The sequence below is a fragment of the Carcharodon carcharias genome, chromosome 5 (assembly GCF_017639515.1).
Source record: "Carcharodon carcharias isolate sCarCar2 chromosome 5, sCarCar2.pri, whole genome shotgun sequence".
Classification (NCBI taxonomy): domain Eukaryota; kingdom Metazoa; phylum Chordata; class Chondrichthyes; order Lamniformes; family Lamnidae; genus Carcharodon; species Carcharodon carcharias.
Window position 1 is genome coordinate 159,935,185 of NC_054471.1, and position 20,409 is coordinate 159,955,593.

General features: G+C 43.3%; 1 protein-coding gene across 1 annotated transcript in view; it reads right to left on the reverse strand.

Moving 5' to 3' along the window:
- The window catches only part of heatr5b (HEAT repeat containing 5B), a 102,314-nt gene that overhangs the window by 60,709 nt on the left and 21,196 nt on the right, over positions 1 to 20,409 (reverse strand). Inside the window, exons 8-14 of the mRNA XM_041187765.1 lie at positions 14,150 to 14,399; positions 11,817 to 11,972; positions 6,323 to 6,573; positions 4,865 to 4,976; positions 3,661 to 3,813; positions 2,598 to 2,697; positions 936 to 1,045 (exon numbers count right to left, since the gene is read on the reverse strand). Coding sequence (XP_041043699.1) covers positions 936 to 1,045; positions 2,598 to 2,697; positions 3,661 to 3,813; positions 4,865 to 4,976; positions 6,323 to 6,573; positions 11,817 to 11,972; positions 14,150 to 14,399 — 1,132 coding nt within the window. The remainder of the gene's footprint in view (positions 1 to 935; positions 1,046 to 2,597; positions 2,698 to 3,660; positions 3,814 to 4,864; positions 4,977 to 6,322; positions 6,574 to 11,816; positions 11,973 to 14,149; positions 14,400 to 20,409) is intronic.

The window sequence follows — 20,409 nt, forward strand, 5'->3', positions numbered from 1 at the left end:
TAACGATTATCTTGGACATCTCGATGTTTTCACAAGATAGTGACGGAAATGTTGACATTATTCAATTTGGTCATATAGGCAAAATAATAGGCAAATTCTACAACGGTCTTTTCTATGTAACCTCTATCGCAGCACTGTCACAGTCAAAGTCTGCCGATTCAGCAGTAGTAAGTGCCTAGCATGAGCAGCATTTTAAAGGAAACTGAACATTTAGAGACATTATTCAGTACTTGCACAAGAATAGCAATATCTCTGCAGATACAGATGGCCAGCTTTCAACAACCGCACACAAAAAGTGGATAAAAGCTAAGTGGGGAGCCATTAACCCATTAACTTGCAGAATGTTAAAATTAATCATCAACAGGTAACTTAGCATACCCATATGCTGCAAAATGTATGATGGGAAATTAGATAATTTGCTACTCTGCATAATTCTGTCCCCATATTATGAAGAGAATATAGTGGTACTGGTGAAGGTACAAAAAAGATATGCTCGAATTATACCAGAGCCTATCAGGAAATTATGAAGGGGTTAGATTAGTGTAGAAATAAAGATGATATTTCCACATTAAGGGCCATAAATATAAGTTTGTCATTAATAAATACAATAAAGAATTCAGAAGAAATTTCTTTACTCAGTGGTGAAAAGAGCACATGAAGAGACCAAAGCAAATAGCATATGTGTATTTAAGGGGAAGCTAGATAAGCACATGAGGGAGAAAGGAAAAGAAGGTTATGTTACTAAAATCAGACAGAGAGCAGTGGTAGGAAGATCGTATGGGGCACAAGTGCCAGCATGGACCTGTTGGGCAGAATGGACTGTTTCTCTAGGCTCTATGTAAATAATTTTCTTAATTCTTAAAGATGGCAACTTCAACGAAACACATTTGCAATAACATTCTACCTCTAAAGGGAAGAAATTGCACTTTATTTACCTTCATAGGTTTTTGGAGGCAGAAGAGCCAGGATGTCATAGAGACGCAAACGCACCATTGCTGCACTCGCCTTCAACTGAGCTCCATAGGCCTTTATGACTGATGGGATGCTGGTGAATAAATTATTTGTGGTTACAAGGGGGGGATTTGCTTCTTGAGTGTTGTCATGCAGGTTTAATTTTTAGACATTCTTCGGGTTTTTAGAAGGAGATGCAGATGTCAACCTTTTTTCCACATGATGATCTTCGAACATATCTAGTGCTGGGTTGTAAACTACTACACTAAAGGCATAGTGTGGAAAACAATGATGATCTTCGGTAAACACAGCTGTGACCTGTCTATCTGGGCTCCAGGCTGTGTGGCAAGGTCATCGTCTTTTACCCTTGGTGGCCCCTGCCATGAATTCCAAACTGTGTACACGCAATCTCAATGGATAGATTATTACAGACCCTGCGGTCGGGTTTGCATGTGGGGAAGACCATAAAATTCCCCAGGTGATCTTCAAGCCACCTTCGCAATTAGTGGCCATTTAAGAGCCGCTTCCCACCCTGGCCTCAATTTTGACGCAGGGGTGGGGACGCTGTTCACAGTCAGTGGGGGATGACTGGCAGATTATTCTGTTCAGGCCTTGGGCAGGTAGGGTGCGCCTCCATTACAGAACTCCTCTCGAGATAGGGCACTACTCTTCCCCCAAGGTCTGGGGCCCCGGCTGGTCCCTTCGCTGTCCTCACCCCCACCGCCCCTGGGCTTCCGTTCCCTGCCATGAAATCCCAGACTTCTGCATTCTGGCGCTCTGGTACTTTGACTCTGGAAGCTTCCTGCAGTCCCATTAGTGGCCACCACTCTTGATGACACTGCTGGGATCACTGGCCTGCTAGCCAATCAGATTAACCAGCAGCTCTCTGAGGTAGGACTTACGTCTGAATGAGGGGTGGAAGTCGCCCCTCCAACTAATTAACATTCCTTGGAATGTTAATTCGCTGCAGAGCAGCCCTGAGTGCCAACCTCCTCTGGCAGAGTGGGAAACCCTGTCATCAGAAAATTCTCCCCCGTGTCTTGTTTAATTCAAGCTAAATTAGTGACCCTGTATCCTATCCATCACAAAGGTTGTCGATTTCACCTCCGGGTTGTTGCTCCCATCACAACTCCCATATCTCTGCCCCCAACATGAATGGCCTGCCACCTCAACATCTACTCAGCTCGTCTTGCAACAAAACTATTGAATGTGCCACTTCCAAACATCACTGTTCCAATACTCTGCTGACCGGATCTCCCATCCTCCAATACTCTCCTGACTGGATCTCCCATCCTCCAATACTCTCCTGACTGGATCTCCCATCCTCCAATACTCTCCTGACTGGATCTCCCATCCTCCAATACTCTCCTGACTGGATCTCCCATCCTCCAATAATCTGCTGACCTGATCTCCCACCCTCCAATACTCTCCTGCTGGGACCCCATGCTCCAATACACTCCTGCTGGGTCTCCTATCCATTAGTTTAATTACATATGCATGAAGAATGTTCAAAAGTATTGCTACATCAAATATATTACATAAATATTAGTTGTAGTTTGGTTTAATTATGAAATATATTTGCTTCCATACTCTTACGTGGTGGAGTTAATCTCAGATGTAGGGCGAACTTGCTGCGAGATACTCACTGAGACAACATCAGCATGGCACATTCAATGGGGGTCATTAGTCTACGAATCACATCTTCGGTGAGAAGTTCAGGACAGTGAGCCACGAAACTCCTCATAGCTGAATGGAAACAGTAAGAGGCAGTTTTTAAAAAATTTTGCTGGTTTGCTTGAACAATTTTCCCCATATCAACCTCCCCATCACCACTAAAGGCATTAAAGTCTTGTGCAGCTTAGTGCTGGCATCCCTCAGGATTTCCCATGTCCAAGTGGTCATCCCTCAGATGGATAGCAATCAGGAATGGGAATCTAACCCAGGAGCAGGGAGAGTACCTGCAGTGCCTGCACTATGGTTGGCTAACAACACAATCCAAAAACCAAGTTCAAAACCTACTCTTCAGGTCTCTTCCTTTGTCGACTTTTCCACAGAGAATGGTGAGAATATGGAACTCGTTGCCATATGGAGTGGCTGAAGCAGAAAGCATTGAAGTACTTAAGGGGAGGCTTGATGCAGGCATGAGAGAAAACTGAATCAAAGGCTTTGGGGGCAAGGATGCAAAGAGTTAATTAAAATGGGAGATGGCTTATAAGCACTACATTGACCAGTTGTGCCAAAAGGGCTGCTATTCAAAGTATGTGGCAGGTTTAAGCCCCACTCTAGGAATGGACACGAGCTACACTGACAATCCATTGGTTAATTGTTGATCAGCAGGGATGTCACAAACAATGTCATTAAAAATGTTAACTGGTCCTTCATCATATTGTTGTTTATGGGATCTTGCTACATGTCTATTGGTTCCGTGTTACAGGCAGCAGTGACTACACTCCAAAAAAAGTACTTCATTGGTTGTAAAGCACTTTCAGAGATGTGAAAGGTGCTATGTAAATGTAAGCTTTTCTTTCTTACTGGAAGCCAGGCACAAAAGAAACTTAGGGCAGCGTTTGAAATTCCTCCTGTCCATAATTCAGATGGAGAAAGTACAAGTGGATGCAAACTGGGAAATTGCTCAGCTCTTTTCATTAACATGATCTTTACTGCAGAAGAGTTATAACATTTGTAGATAACCATTCAATTGGTCCTTACCGCACAATGCACCCGCTCGGCCCTCCAGGGTCACTTGCCATGTAAAGGAGTCCCCTCGAGCCTTCTCCGCTTCCAGCTCTTTTAGGGAACGTGGAAACACATTGCGCCACAGCAGCAGCATCTTGGGAAGATGATAGCGAACAACTGAAGGACCTGGGAGAGAAGGTTAACATTTCCACCTTAGTTTACCATTCAGCACACCACCAATAGAAGTTTCCAACGTGCCCAATCATGGACTTCAAGCCGTTTAAGTTCATGGAGGAGGTGGCTAACAACCTTTGTGGCTCCTGCCAAATAACCACCAGAGTCAAATTTCATCCCTTACCCCCTCACCAAGGACATTCAAAATTCCTGGATAGTCAGCTAACCTGTGACAGGCACAGCCAAAGAGCTATGCCTTGAAATAGTGAAATCTACTTACCACTTGAGAACTTCCTGGAGTACAATACTATGGCTGTGAAATAGCATTTGAGGTCTAAGTCAGTTTCTGTCATACATGCAATGATTACAATTGTGAGCTGAGTTCAGAACTTTGCATTCCACTTTGATGCAATGAAGTGAGGGGGGAGGTTGTCTGGGCTGCTGGCAGATTTGGTATAGTGGGTAACGGAGGTAATGTCACATTGGCCTGTACCTCATCAGTCTTAAACCTTCATGAGAAGGTACTTGTGTTTTAAAACCAATGTTCTGGATGCAGCTACACTTGGGCTAAGTTATCTTGTCCAAAGTAGCTCACCCAGCAATTGTCGGTGGGCGTTTAACCTGCCCCGCCACTCTTTCCAGGGAGAATGAGTGGTGCTGGCACTAAGACATTGGCCATTTAGCTATTTATCTCCAGGGCCAGTCTGCTGAATACAAGAATCCTCCTTGAAATGGAGTTGGCCATACTCAGCCCACTTCCTATTGTCCCACTAGTTCAGCCATTGTTGGCAGTCATTAAGACATTGTAGTTGGGTGTTCTACTGAGATTAGGGCTGAGCCGCTGCACCACCGGGTAGAGTCAATCACCGCCGGGGCAGAGGTGAGGGAAATTAAAGCGGCAGCTGTGCTATGCTTCACCTGGGATTACTCACTGCCAACACCACCATCTCTCAGAAAAGAGCAAAAGAAAGTAAAGTTCTTCAAATAAAGGTCATCAACTGAGAATTTTAATACTGTGAAAGGCTGCACCAGCCCTCAGGGTCAGCATCCTCCATATACATACCTAGGCTCATCAGTGCTCCCAGGAGAAGCCACCCAGCCTGTGTGCGTTGCAGTGACAGGCGGCTGTTCTGAGAAGCCGTGCGCAACAGGTCCTCCGCAATACTCACCACCATCTACAGAGAAAGAGAATGGAGCAAATGAACTCACAATGCAGAAACTAAATCTAGTTTACATCAGGGGACACTTACTAGAATGTTACCAGGGAACAGGGTCTTCAGCTGTATGGAGAGACTAGAGAAGATGGGATCATTCTCCTTTAAGTAGAGAAGGTTAAGAGAGGTGACTAAAATCATGACTAGTTTTGTTAGAGTAAATAGAAACTGTTTCCCAGTGGCAGATGGGTCAAGAACCAAAGGATAAAGATTTAAGATAATGGGAAAAAGAGCCAGAGGTGAGATAAGGAGAATTTTTATTTAATGCAACAAGTTGTTGAGATCTGGAATCTGATGCCTGAAAGGGTATTGGAAGCAGATATAATAATAAATTTCAAAGGGGAATTAAATATATGCTTGAAAAATGAAATCTGCAGTTTGATGGGGAAGAGCAGGGTGAGGGGAACTAATTGAATAGCTTTTTCAAAGAGTTGGCACAGGCAAGATGGGCCAAATATCCACCTTCTGCCCTGCATGATTCGATGATTGAAAAGTTAATACAGCCGGCAACAAACTAGGATAAACAGGTAAAGCTCAAACAGATGCAGAGTAAGGCTCCCTCTACACTGCCCCAACAATATTCCTCAGCCTTATCCCAACCTGCTGCGCCAATGGGATATTTCTCAATTAGCTACCCTTAGGCTTGTCCAAGGGGAAGAATCAATCCTTGCTAAATCTGAGGTAATTCTAAACTGTAAAGCCAATGCTCTCAAAGGACTGGATTAAGAAAGCCCAAGACTCATTTCATATCAGAGCAAGCTGTCAGATTAGTCTTTCCTTACATTAGTCTGGGTGGGATTTGAGCTCTGATCTCAGCGGTAAAAAGCCAGTGTCTAACCCAGTGCACCACCCTTATGCCTGGTGCATAATTTGGGACTCAGTGGGTGGCACTCAAGCCTTTGTGCCAGAAAGTCATAGGTTCAAGTCCCACACCCAAGACTTGAGCACATCAATCCAGACTGACACACCCAGTGCAGTAGTGAGGGAGTGCTGCAATGTGGGAGGTGCCAACTTTCTAATAATCTGAGGCCTTGTTTGCCCTCTCAGGTAGACGTAAAGGATACCACAGCACTATTTTTAAGAGGAGAGTTCACTCTGGTCCCTTACCAATATTTATCCCTCAACTAACATTATTACAATAGATTATCTGTCATTGTCTAATTGTTTTGCGAGAGCTTGCTGTGCGCTAATTGGCTTCTGCATTTCCTATATTACAACAGTGATGGCACTGCATTGACTGTAAAATGCTTTGGGACACCCCAAGGTCATGAAAGGCTCTGTTTAAAAGCAAATCATTTTACACTTACCTTTCCTTTGGCATGAGGAATTCCGAGGGGGCACTGGTGCACACTGCCCAGCAATGCTGCCATTGCGAAGCTGTACCCGGTGACAGCTTCTGGTGATGTCTTGAGACTGTTGATACGTTCTGCACAGCTGTCCATCAGTGGAGTCAGCTGGTAAGGCAATGCCACAGCTATACAGCGCATGCACCAGGCTGCTCCCAGCCTGGCTGCCATACTAGGATGGAGCAAGACAGAAGTCACCGTCTCCAGAAGACCTGTTCAAGGAAAAAAAATTGTCTTGAGTTTAAGAATTTATGGTAAAATGTTCTCAGCACATCTTTTCTAAAACCAGAGCATCAATCTTTGTGATTTTCTGTGCAACCTCTCAATATTTGCTCTGTAATATTTTTTACCTATATTCTGATCAAATTCTTGCGCTAAGCTAACAGTGAACAAGGAAATTAAGCATGGCTGGGATGTACCCCTCCTGCAGCAGTATAACCTCAATTCATCAAGTGGCAAGGTACACTTTTACCGCAGCACAGAAAATGGAAACAGGACCTAAATCAGTCGCATGAAGACAGTCGAATTGGAAACTCATTTTCCAATGATGATCAGTCTGCTTACTGTCAGGTTTGATCCCTGGACAAATCCAACCTGGCCAATTACCATCCCATCAGTCTATTCTCCATCATCAGTAAAGTAATGGAAGGGGTCATCAGTAGTGCTATCAAGTGGCACTTACTTAACAATAACCTGCTCACTGATGCTCAGTTTGTGTTCCACCAGGGCCACTCAGCACCTGGCTTCATTACAGCCTGGGTTCAAACATGGACCAAAGAGCTGAAGTCACGAGGTGAGGCAAGAGTAACTGCCCTTGACATCAAGGCCGCATTTGACAGAGTGTGGCACAAGGAGCCAGAGCAAAATTAGAGTCAATGGGACTAAGGGGCAAAACTCTCCACTGGTTGGAGTCATACCTTGCACAAAGGAAGATGGTTGTGGTTGTTGGAGGTCAGTCATCTCAGCTCCAGGACATCACAGCAGGAATTCCTCAGGGTAGTGTCCTCAGCCCAACCATCTTCAGCTGCTTCATCAATGACCTTCCTTCCATCATAAGGTCAGAAGTGGGGATGTTCGCTGATGATTGCACAATGATCAGCACCATTTGTGACTCCTCAAATACTGAAGTAGTCCATGTCCAAATGCAGCAAGACCTGGACAATATCCAGGCTTGGGCTGACAAGTGGCAAGTAACAGTCGCGCCACACAAGTGTCAGGCAATGACCATCTCCAACAAGAGAGAATCCAACTATCGCTCCTTGATGTTCAATGGCATTACCATCACTGAATCCCCCACTATCAACATCCTGGGGGGGCAGGGGGTTTATCATTGACCAGAAATTGAACTGGACTAGCCATATAAATACTGTGGCTACAAGAATAGGTCAGGGGCTAGGAATTGTGATGAGTAACTCACCTCCTGACTCCCCAAAGTCTACCATCTACAAGGCACAAGTCAGGAGTGTGATGGAATACTCCCCACTTACCTGGATGAGTGCAGCTCCCAAAACACTCAAGAAGCTTGAAACAATTCAGTGCAAAGCAGCCCCCTTGATTGGCACCACATCCACAAACATTCACTCCCTCCACCACCGATGCACAGTGGCAGCAGTGTGCACCATCTACAAAGTGCAGGAATTCATCAAGGCTCCTTCGACAGCACCTTCCAAATCCATCTTGAAGGATGAGGGCAGCAGATAGATGGGAACACCACCACCTGGAAGTTCCCCTCGAAGTCACTCACCATCCTGATTTGGAAATATATCGCCGTTCCTTCACTGTTGCTCGGTCAAAATCCTGGAACTCCCTTCCTAACAGCACAGTGGGTGTAACTACACCACATGGACTACAACGGTTCAAGAAGGCAGCTCACCACCACCTTCTCAAGGGCAACTAGGGATGGGCAATAAATGCTGGCCCAGCCACGAAGCCCACATCTCGTGGGTGTGGTGCCAATAAAGCAGGCTGCTTTGTCCTGAATGGTGTCAAGCTTCTTGAATGTTATTGGAGCTGCACTCACCCAGGCAAGTGGGAAGTATTCCATCACACCCCTGATGTGTGCCTTATAGACGATGGACAGGCTTTGGTGAGTCAGGAGGTGGGTTACTTGTTGCACGATTCTGAGCCTCTGACCTGCTCTTGTAGCCACAGTATTTATATGGCTAGTCCAGTTCTGTTTCTGGTCAATGGTAACCCCCAGGATGTTGATAGTGGGGGATTCAGTGATGGTAATGCCATCGAACATCAAGGGGCGATGGTTGGATTCTCCCTTGTTGGAGATGGTCATTGCCTGACACTTGTGTAGCGTGACTATTTCTTGCCACTTGTCAGCCCAAGCCTGGATACTGTCCAGGTCTTGCTGCATTTGGACAAGTGCTGCTTCAGTATCTGAGGAGTCACAAATGGTGTTGAACATTGTGCAATCGTCAGCAAACATCCCCACTTCTGGCCTTATGATGGAAGGTCATTCCTGAAGCAGCTGAAGAGGACACTACCCTGAGGAACGCATGTGGTGATATCCTGCAGCCGAAATGACTGACCTCCAACAACAATCATTTTTCTTTGTGCTAGGTATGGCTCCAACCAGTGGAGAGATTTTCCCTGATTCCCATTGACTCCAGTTTTGCTCGGGCTCCTTGATGCCATACTCTGTCAAATGCGGCCTTGATGTCAAGGGCAGTCACTTTCACCTCACCTCAGGAGCTCAGCTCTTTTGTCCATGTTTGAACCAAGGCTGTAATGAGGTCAGGAACTGAGTGGCCCTGGCGGAACACAAACTGAGTGTCAGCAAGCAGGTTATTGCTAAGCAAGTGACGCTTGATAGCACTGTTGATGACCCCTTCCATTACTTTACTGATGATGGAGAGTAGACTGATGGGGCGGTAATTGGCCGGGCTGGATTTGTCCTGCTTTTTGAGTACAGGACATTCCTAGGCAATTTTCCACATTACTGGGTAGATGCCAGTGTTGTAACTATACTGGAATAGCGTGGCTAGGGGCACGGCAAGTTTTGGAGCACAAGTCTTCAGTACTACTCCCGGCGTATTGTCAGGGCCCACAGCCTTCGCAGTATCCAGTGCCTCCAGCCGTTTCTTGTTATGACGTGGAGTGAACCGAATTGGCTGAAGGCTGGCATCTATGATGCTGAGGACCTCTGGAGGAGGCAGTTCTAGCAAATGCTTCAGCCTTATCTTTGGCATTGCTGTGCTGCGCTCCTCCATCATTGAGGCTGGGGATATTTTAGAGTGTTCTCCTCCTGTGAGTTATTTAATTGTCCACCACCATTCACAATTGGATGTGGCAGGATTGCAGAGTTTAGATCTGATCCATTGGTTGTGGGATCGCTTAAACCTGTCTATCACTTACTGCTTATGCTGTTTGGCATGCAAATAGTCCTCTGTTATAGCTTCGCCAGGTTGACACCTCATTTTTAGGTATGCCTGGTGCTGCTCCTGGCATGCCTTCCTGAACTCTTCATTGAACCAGGGATGATCCCCGGCTTGATGATAATGGTAGAGTGGGGGATATACCGGACCATGAAGTTTGATTGTGTTCGAGTACAATTCTACTGCTTCTGATGGCCCACAGTGTCTCATGGATAACCAGTCTTGATGATGGTGGTGTCTGGGACATTATCCATAAGGTATTATTCTGTGAGGATGACCATGTCAGGCTGCCGATGTTGATGGCTCCCAGGGCAACTCCTTCCTGACTGTATTTCACTATGCCGCCACCTCTGCTGGGCCTGTCTGCCGGTGGGACAGGACATACCCAGGGATGGTGATGGTGGCGCCTGGGACATTATCTGTAAGATATGATTCCATGTCAGGCTGTTGCTTGACTAGTCTGTGAGACAGCTCTCTGAATTATGGCACTAGCCCTCAGATGTTAGTAAGAAGGACTTTGCAGGGTCGACAGGGCTGAGATTGCCATTGTTGTTTCCGGTGTCTGGGTCGACGCCGGGTGGTCCGTCCAGTTTCATTCTTTTTTTGTGACTTTGTAATGGTGTGATACAACTGAGTGACTTGCTAGACCATTTCAGAGGGCACGTAAGAGTAACCACATTGCTGGGGGTCTGGAAAGGACGACAGATTTCCTTCCCTAAAGGGCATTAGTAAACCAGGTGGGTTTTCACAACAATTGACAATGGTCATCGTTAGACTTTTAATTCCAGATTTTTATTGAATTCAAATTCCACCATCTGCCTTGGTGGGATTTGAGCCCCCAGAGCATTACCCTGGGTCTCTGGATTACTAGTCTAACGACAATACTACTATGCCATCGCCTCCCCTAAATCAGAGAGAACATTCAAAGAGGGCAAACAGGCCAAATGCCCCTATCCTGTGCTGTATGATTCCATGTTCAATCCCAATGATGGAATATATGTACCTCATTCTTTTTTACTTTAAATATGCAGTACCCTGTACTTATTCATTTAACTACACTTGCCACTGGTCACTCCCCCCACAGCCCTGATACAAACCCTGTCAAGCAATTGTGGGATTCTGGCCAGCTCAGAGATTCCAGTTTTTTCTCCCCATGCCCAGCAGTTTGGTGCTATTTACAAAGCAGACATTCAAACTGCAACACATCTAGAACAGGAAGAGCCCTCCTCAATCCTTCTTTCCCGCCCCCCCAAACCCCCAGCCCTATTTAAGCTATCCAACCCTATGCTTTAGCCTCAATTTCCCATGGCATTTTTAAAAATGTGTCACTAAATTTCCCTGCCCCCTCCAATGACAGCCGTGCCTTAGTTTCCTTGTCCACAAGCTCTGGAATTCCCTGGCTAAACCTCTCCCACGTTCTTTAAATTGCTCCTTAAAATCTACCTCTGACCAAGATTTTGGTCACCTGACCAAATGTCTCCTTCATTGACTCAGTGAGCAGTTTTTGTCTGATAACACTTCTGTGAAGGTATAAACGGTGACTCAGTGGGTGGCACTCTCGCTTCTGAATCAAGAGGTTGTGGGTTCAACCCCACTGCAGGACTTGAGCACAATAATCAAGGCAACCAAGGCACATCAGTAACTTGCTGAGGGAATGCTGCACTGGCAGAGATGCTGACTTTCGAATGAGCTATTAAATCGAAGCTCCCTATGTCCTCTGTGGTGGATGTAAAACATTCCATGGCACTATTTGAAGAGGAGCAGGGGAGTAACACCTCGGTTTCCTGATCAATATTTATATCTCAATCCAAATCACTAAAACAGGTTATTTGTTCATTGTCACACTGCTGTTTGTGGGAACTAGCTGTGCACAAATTGACTGCCTTGTTTCTAACATTACAACAATGACTACACTTCAGAAGTATTGAGCTGGGTGTAAAGAGCTTTGAGAAATCGTGAAGTGAAGTGCCTTGGATGTTTTACCGCCTTAGGGGCGGTTTAGAAATGCAAGCTGCTGTTTTCATCAAGGCACTTGTCTGGATTTCTGCAGCATCTGCTGGATCACTTACCAATGGAGGGTTCCTGGAGAAGAGGAGAGGCAGTGGCACTCAGACTTTGTACCAGGCTGCCAAGTTCCTGCAGGGCGCAAACCATCACATGCTGACTGGCAGATACATCAGCAGCTCCTGATTTATTGTCATTGTTGGCATCATTCACCACAGATTCTACCATAACCAAAAAAATTAGATAATTAACATGAACACATATTCCAAATATTAGTGCTCTCAAACACAAAACAAATACACATTTTTGAAAAAATATTTCATGCAGTTAATGTATTACAAACCATGGGCAATGGATATTTTAATACAATGGATTTGCTTTTATATATTGCTTTTATAACAGTAAATCAATGGGGAATGAGACACACGAATAGCTCAGAAGGCAGTTTCACTTGTAGTTTGATAACTGTTGGGCTTCTTAGGCTCCTTTGGAGAGTAGTAGGGAGTGAATCACATTAGTGTGGGATTGATGTAACATATAGATCTGGACATGGCAAAGGGGCAGGTTTCCTTTGCAAAAATGACGTTAGTGAGCCAGTTGGGATTTTGCAACATTCCAACAGCTTCATGGTCACTTTTACTGAGGCCATCTTTTTATTTCCAGATTCTAATAAATGGATTCGAAATCTCAAACTGCCATGGTGGGATTTGATGTTACATTCTCCAAATTATTTGCCCAGACCTCCGGTAACATGACAATGACACAAAAAATATTTGCATCCCAGCATTGTGCTCAAACATCAGATTCTGATCTGGGTTCCAGATAAGAAACGAAACGAAAGGGATTGTCCCACAGCTCCTTTCCCTCACAAAAAAATTACAACGTAGAAATGGGCCATTCAATTCAACAAGTCCTTTGGTATTTAACCTCCATTCAAATAAAGCAAATAAATCTCAACATATTTACTACAGCCACTCAATCCCATCTCCTTCATCTATCTAATCCAGCCTTTAATGTCCCAACCATTAAACCTGGAAGTGAATTCCACAGCTTCGTAATTCCCTGCATGAAGAAATCTCGTCAGCTCTCCATTCTAAATCTCTCATATTTAATCTTGTATCTATGGCCCCTTGTTCTCGACCCCGCAACTGCTGGAAATAAACAGTCTTCTTCTTTAAATCTTGCCTATCCATTTCGATGAGATTTCAAACACTTCTAACATATCTGCAATCCGAGTTGTTCCAACAATAAAAGCCCCAATTTGTCATGTTTTTCTGCAGGTTTGCATTTCCTGATACCAGGATGCATTCTGGTGAATCTGCACTGTACCAACATTAAAGCCTAAAAAATTCTTCCCAAAATTCTTGGAGCCCAAAACTGCAGCACTGTAATCGTTGGGGAACAGGGAGTGAGGGGAACAGGGACGGAAAGTGAGACAAAGAATGGGACAGAAAATAAGGTAAATAGGGACTGGCTACAGAGTAAGGCAAACAGAGACAGGGTACAGAGCTGACAAGATAGTTTGAGACACGCACAAAGAGAAAAAGAGAGATATAGAGGAGAAGAATAACAAAGACGGCAAAGTGTTGAGTATAGGAAGTATACAATTTTTATAACATTTTTCATGAGCTTTGGGGTGGCAAATCAAGAATAGTCTTGAAGAAAATTCACTCACTGCAAAAGATAGCTGGAAAACAGGTCTAAAGTTATCTAGCTAGACATTGCCAAATTGAACTGGTTGTGCATTGCCAGGGATGGGAAAATAAGCTGGATAGTGCCAGCACATCTGATGGTTAATAGGCTGCTGCTGGGAATTAAACTGCTAGATTCCGGCTGAGATCTGGTCCACAGGACTCAAGGCCCATGAAAACCATTCTAAGATCACAGTTGTGACCGAATAAATCATCTCAGCTCTCTCACTACCTTGCGTAAGGCAGAACTGTGGCAGCATTAGAATGAGTATGGAAAGGAATAATTTAGGTGCAAGAGCAGGGGGAAATGGGACTAATTAAATAACTGGAGCCAGCAAAGGCATAAAATGGGCCAAAATAGCCTCTTTCTGTGCTGTATAAATCTATCAAGTTGTCAGCGTAGTCCAAATCCAATTCATGATACTGGGGAAGCAGCTTTGAGTCGAAGTTAAATAAGAACAGCTCTGATGGAGAATTAGTCATGTACATATCATCACACCCAAATTATTTAGCAAATTAGAAACAGTTGCAGGGCTATGGAGAAAGAGCAGGGGGAAATGGGGCTAATTTCAAAGAGCCAGCACAAGCATAATGAGCCAAATGGCCACTTTCAGTGCGCAATGATTCTATGACCAGGGTGAATTTTTCTTTCATAGGCAGGGATGTATCGCTAAAGCCAATAGTGACCATCAAAGCTTTCTTCTTACCCACTGTCTTCATTTGTTTGGCAATTGCCTGGCACACCTCCTTCGCAGCTGCAATCTGAGCCTTCTCACCAAGGATGCTGCCCACGGTCGCCCGAAGGATGAACGAGACACAACGCCGAGAGTACACTGCTTCCACATGGCTTTGGGTGGCCCGGGGATGGGAGACAAGCTCCAGTACATGGGTAAGGAATGTTGCAAAGTTACGCTCTAGCCACTGCCCCCCAAGTGAGGTGACAAAAACAACGTACGCCTGAAACAGAGAGAATACAAAAAAAAGTAGGTCGCAAAGATATCACACCATTACTGTCTCGCCTATATCGGGCAAATGATGCCAATAATTTCCCATTGCCACTGAAATCTATTACAAAGCCACTGCCTTTGCCACATTAATCTCTCCAGCTATTTCGAGCAGCTACAAATCCAGTGGTGCCTATCACTATTGTGATATTGGAGCACGAGGCCAGAGATAAGATCTTTGAGGTGGGAGCTTTGTCGTGAACTATTTATAATCTGTCCCTTCATCACATTCTCTTTCAGTGTACATTTTACATAGCCAAACTGCTGTAGCTCAGGAATGCATTGTAAATACCTGTCAATTAAAGTGATGATATTACCATTTACATGTGTGGTTAAATTAAGTTCAGAAGGGAGGGGAGGATGATAGGATCTTAGAATGATGAAGTAGAGAATGTGGCCAGTCAACCATGCCTGTACCCCTGTAGCCTTGCAAGTTCTTTTCCTTCAAATATTTATCCAATTGCCTTTTGGAAGTTATCATTGGATCTGCTTTCATCACACTTCAGACAGTGCATTCCAGAATACAACTCTCAGTGTAAAACAAAATCTGAAGCGGTTATATTAAAAAATTCTCATATTCTGGAAAGAAAGCAAAGCAAAGTTTTCAACCAAAAACAATTTCCAATAGTTAACATTTCAGTAATTGTTGCAATACTGAGTGACTCTGCTGATACATGGTTTGCATTGAATTGGTTAGCTCAGAGACAAAGACACACAACACTTACTGCTCTCTCAACATTATAGCCGGCAATGTGCCAACACAATATGCTCGCTAAGCGATGGGGGCTGCAACAATTTGACCAGAGATTATAATGTGCTGGAAAGGTCTAGTGTGCTGCCCCCTTCCGAGGTCTCATAGAACTGAGAGGTTAATAGTGTTAATTGTATATTAACTGTGTTTAATTATATTCAGGTGGTGGGCATTAACTGGGCATTCACTTGAGCCCCTATAAATAGATAAAGGCTGAAACTATGGTTGCTGTGTTAGGGGGTATATGCTTGTAATGTGTAACTCTGTAAATAAAGGCTCCAGTTCTATCCTTCATCATCTGGCTTTCTGGATTAAAATATGGTAGCAGAGAATGGCTGTCTGCAGGTGAAGGTTGGAAGTTAAGAGAAAAATTCAAGCCAGAAAGCTACAATGCTAGTGGCCATTGAGAGAAATGGCAGAAATCATTTAAATTGCCAGGGTATGATTACTCTCCAATGTTCTCGGTCTCTGAACTGTATTGACCAGTGGATGTGTGAACACAGGTTATGACCTTACAACTACATAAACAAGGTACAGTCTTGGTATCCTCACTTCTTACCGTAAGTAAAATCAATAGTAAAGTATCTTGTGAGATAGATATGAATGTTTGGACCTTCTATTAGAGTTGTTAGATGACATTTATATTAAAAAATCTGTTAAAGGCCTATGATTATATTTTGATAGATTTTGGAGAACAGTTGGTCATTCCATGGACGAATACATACTGGACTTGTATAAGAAATTGTCAAAATTCAATATGGGGATTCCTGGATCAGTTTAAATTGCTGGATCGTGCCAAGATATCTCATGTGGTCAGGCACCTGTTTATAGCTGATGTTTAATTCTCTGAAAGGGAAAGTGTGTTGGATTAGATATCTGGTGCCTTCAAAAAATTCTTGGGCAAACAGTCAGTTCCTTCAGCCTTTGCGGAAAAAATGGGACCTTCCCCAGCGACACAAAGAATAGAGGAATCAATAATTAGCCAGATTTCAAAATGGCCCAAATACTGGGTGCAGATATCAATATAATGAAAGGGTTAAAAGACACACAGAATTAGAGTGAAAGTGTCTTTAGCAGATCTGGGTAATACAGCAGAAGGCAGAATTGGAACAGCAATAATAAGTGAATGAATCCCAGAAAAGTCCAAGGAACAAGCATGCTTCAGGTGTGACTGGGAGTATCATTATGCAATGAACCGCCCAAAACAGAGGCAGCGTCCTCGAAATGACACATAACACAGAATTCTGATGAACAAGATGAAAATAATGATGAATCCAAACAAATTATGCTAGTCACATGGAGCTTTAGTAATGCATGCATTATTCACGGACTCATTTTAATGTGCACTGCTGGACAGTACTTCAACAGTAGGTGGAAGATTAACATGTTATCTTGATTCACTAGGCAGTGAGGATCATTACAAGTCCATCGTCAAAGTACCACCGTTTTAGGTTTGATGATGATGACACATTATCACTAAAATGAGTTTTAATTCCAGTAAAGTAGCTGGTGTAAGCCAATTTGTAAGTACTGGTATATTCTCTAATGAGATGCCTATGCTATTGAATAAACCTTCTATGAAAAAGGCACAAATTAAATTTGACATGGAACGTAAAGGAATTATTTTTGAAAAATCAGTGGATCTATAGTTTACCCAGTGAGGACATTATTGTATCCCTTAACAAAACCTGATGTGTCTCAGAGCATTAGACAAGAATCAACATCAGGTGATAAGAATCAGAGGGGGAGGAAAAGCAAATTGTCTGAATGCTACATAGACAATTTGCTCACCCAACTTATCAAAGGTTAAATTGTTCTAAAAGATGCAGCTGCGGTTGACGAAGAATATATGTGATATTAGTGAGAAGCGTGAAATCCGTAAACAATATCGGAGATACGCCGCCATATCCTATTGTAAGCTTTCCATTGACATGTGACTTTAACAAGTTAGCTGGCATAAATCTAAAGGTATGAGACAAAGACAGAAATATTTTCATTCTGCATTTTGTTAATGTGGTGACCAGATTTGGTCTTTCTAATAAAATTATTTTGTTCTTAGTAAGTAGTATTATAAACAAAATCATGGCACACAGGACAGAGTTATCACATTCAAAGGACAAATGCCCAGCGTGGGTACTCAGGTATTATACATTCCAGAGTGGTCTAGTGTGTGAAAGTTGTGGGACATGCAGGAAAAGCTATCATCAGGTTTAAATATTGGTTGAATGTCCAGGTTCATGGCCAAGAAGACCCATGGCTGGCATAACGAGGTAAAAGAGCAGAGAGGAAAAAAGCACAATGCAAATTCTGACAGTGGGCCCGGAAGTGAATCCTGCGTTAGAAATGATCACGTGCTGGAGAAAGGTTCTCTGACGGTACAAGTGGGCGATCTCTCACTCGTCATCCCAACAGATATAAAACTGCAAGTAGAAACTGTAGCTTGAATAGACTGCACAAATAGACACTATAGAACAGTCTCAGAACATAACTACAAACAAAACACCTCTTGGTCATGAGGTTTTGATGGCTGCCAATAAATTTGAGGATGAACTAATAAGAGAGACAAAACAAAGGGAATTAGAAAATTGGAGAGAGTTTGGAGTTTATTCTAACGTATCAGACAAGGGGTAATCAACGTTGTCCCATAAGTGAATCTGTATTGAAAAGATCCTTGCAAATAGGACTTGTTGGGCTAAAGCAAGGCTAGTCTGCTTTGAAGAGTGACTGGACGATACAGATGTTAGAGCGGAGTCTCCCATAGCTGGAAAGGTAATCTTGAAAATCTCTTTAGCTCTTTTGGTCATATATTCATGGCAGTGTACATCAATCGGCATAAAAGCTACATTTCTGCACAGCTATACTTTTCAGAGAGAAATGCCTCTGAAACCACCCAAATAAGCAGCAGATGTAGAAGGAAAGCTCTGAAAACTAAACAAATATATCTAAGGCCTGAATGATGCTTGCAAGGTATGGTATTTTTCGGTGAGATCGGTTTTGCTGAAAATAGGTTGTGTTCGACTAAAAGCGGATTCCCCAATGTTTTATTAGTATCAGCAAGGAAACTTTTCAGGCATCTTCCTGATGTACCTTGATGATTTCTTATGGGGTGAAACTGCAGAATTTAAGAAATGTATTATTAATAAGATTATAGTAGAATTTAAAATTGGGAGTCAGGCTTATGGGGCTTTTAAATATATTAGTCTAAATATTAAGCAGAGTAGGCCAACTAACAATTAGATTCCCTTCACCCCGCTTATCGGCATTCCGTAGGGATCGCTCCCTCCGGGACACCCTGGTCCACTCCTCCATCACCCCCTACTCCTCAACCCCCTCCTATGGCACCACCCCATGCCCACGCAAAAGATGCAACACCTGCCCCTTCACTTCCTCTCTCCTCACGGTCCAAGGACCCAAACTCTCCTTTCAAGTGAAGCAGCATTTCACTTGCATTTCCCCCAACTTAGTCTACTGCATTCGTTGCTCCCAATGTGGTCTCCTCTACATTGGAGAGACCAATAAACTGGGCGACCGCTTTGCAACACCTGCGGTCTGTCCGCAAGAATGACCCAAACCTCCCCGTCGCTTGCCATTTTAACACTCCACCCTGCTCTCTTGCCCACATGTCTGTCCTTGGCTTGCTGCATTGTTCCAGTGAAGCCCAACGCAAACTGGAGGAACAACACCTCATCTTCCGACTAGGGACTACAGCCTTCCGGACTGAATATTGAATTCAACAACTTTAGGTCGTGAGCTCCCTCCCCCATCCCCACCCCCTTTCTGTTTCCCCCTTCCTTTTTTTTCCAATAAATTATAAAGATTTTCGTTTTCCCACCTATTTCCATTATAAAAAAAAACCCCACTAGAGCTATACCTTGAGTGCCTTACCATCCATTCTTAATTAGCACATTCGTTTAGATAATATCACCAACTTTAACTTTAACACCTATGTGTTCTATTGTACTATTGTCGTTGACATCTTTTGATGATCTGCTTCTAACACTGTTTGTTTGTCCCTACAACCACACACCCCCCTCCACCTCTCTCTCTCTCTATCTCTCCGCCCCACACACACACACCTTAAACCAGCTTATATTTCAACTCTTTCTTGGACTCGAACTCAAGTTCTGTCGAAGGGTCATGAGGACTCGAAACGTCAACTCTTTTCTTCTCCGCCGATGCTGCCAGACTTGCTGAGTTTTTCCAGGTAATTCTGTTTTTGTTAACAATTAGATTTGCAGACTGAAATTTCCATTCCAGTTAATCATACAAGGTCATTACAGAAAGATGACTTTATATCTAAAGAAGAAATAGAGCAATTGTGAAAACTGATTGGTCAGTTGAACTGGTTGGGTGCACAGATTTGCAAGATGTTAGTTTTGATGTACTGGAGTTAAGTACTATGACAAAAAAAACTCTAAAGTAAATGTTTTAAGAGCAAATAAAACAATAAAAAGTGAAATCTGAAGAAATGTGCCCTTAAGTTTCCACCCTTAGATGACATCAAACTGGTCAATCTTAGTGGTGCTTCACACGCTAATCTCCTTGCAGCTGATTTCATAATATTTCTCTTATGGATGGAAATGGGAATTGCCCTTTAGCTTGAAACTAAGCAAATCAAAAGGAATGTTAAAAGTACTTCAGTTGCTAAAATGCTGATTCTTGCAGAAGCAGCAGCTATGGGATTCTACTTATCAAATATCTTAAGTGAGATTCTATACAAAGGGCATACTGAAGGTAGTGTACCCATTAAATGTTATGAAGATCATTGTGGGATAATGTACATTCTACGAAAAAGCAAGTGTGATAAAAAGTTGCGGACTGACCTCTCTGGCTTGAATCAAATGCTGGACAGAAAGGAAATGTCTAAAATTAAATGGGTGGATGCAAGTCATTAACTGCCTGACTGTTATACAAAAAGAAATACCTGACTGTTTTACAAAAGCTCTGTAGAGAATATGGAGGGTTTTGGAATTTTGGTTGTGCATATTAAGTCTTGTTTTTTTCTTAGAGAGAGAAGGGAACCTTAATTGTACGCCAATGGTGGGCATTAATTGGGCATTCACTTAGCCCACCATAAATAGATAACTGTGGTTATTGGGTTAGGAGGTGTATCCTTGCAATGTGTAACTCTGAGACTAAATATAAGTGTCTAAAGATTGGCTCCAGATCTATCCTTCGTCAACTAGCTTTCTGTATTAAAACAAGTAGTACC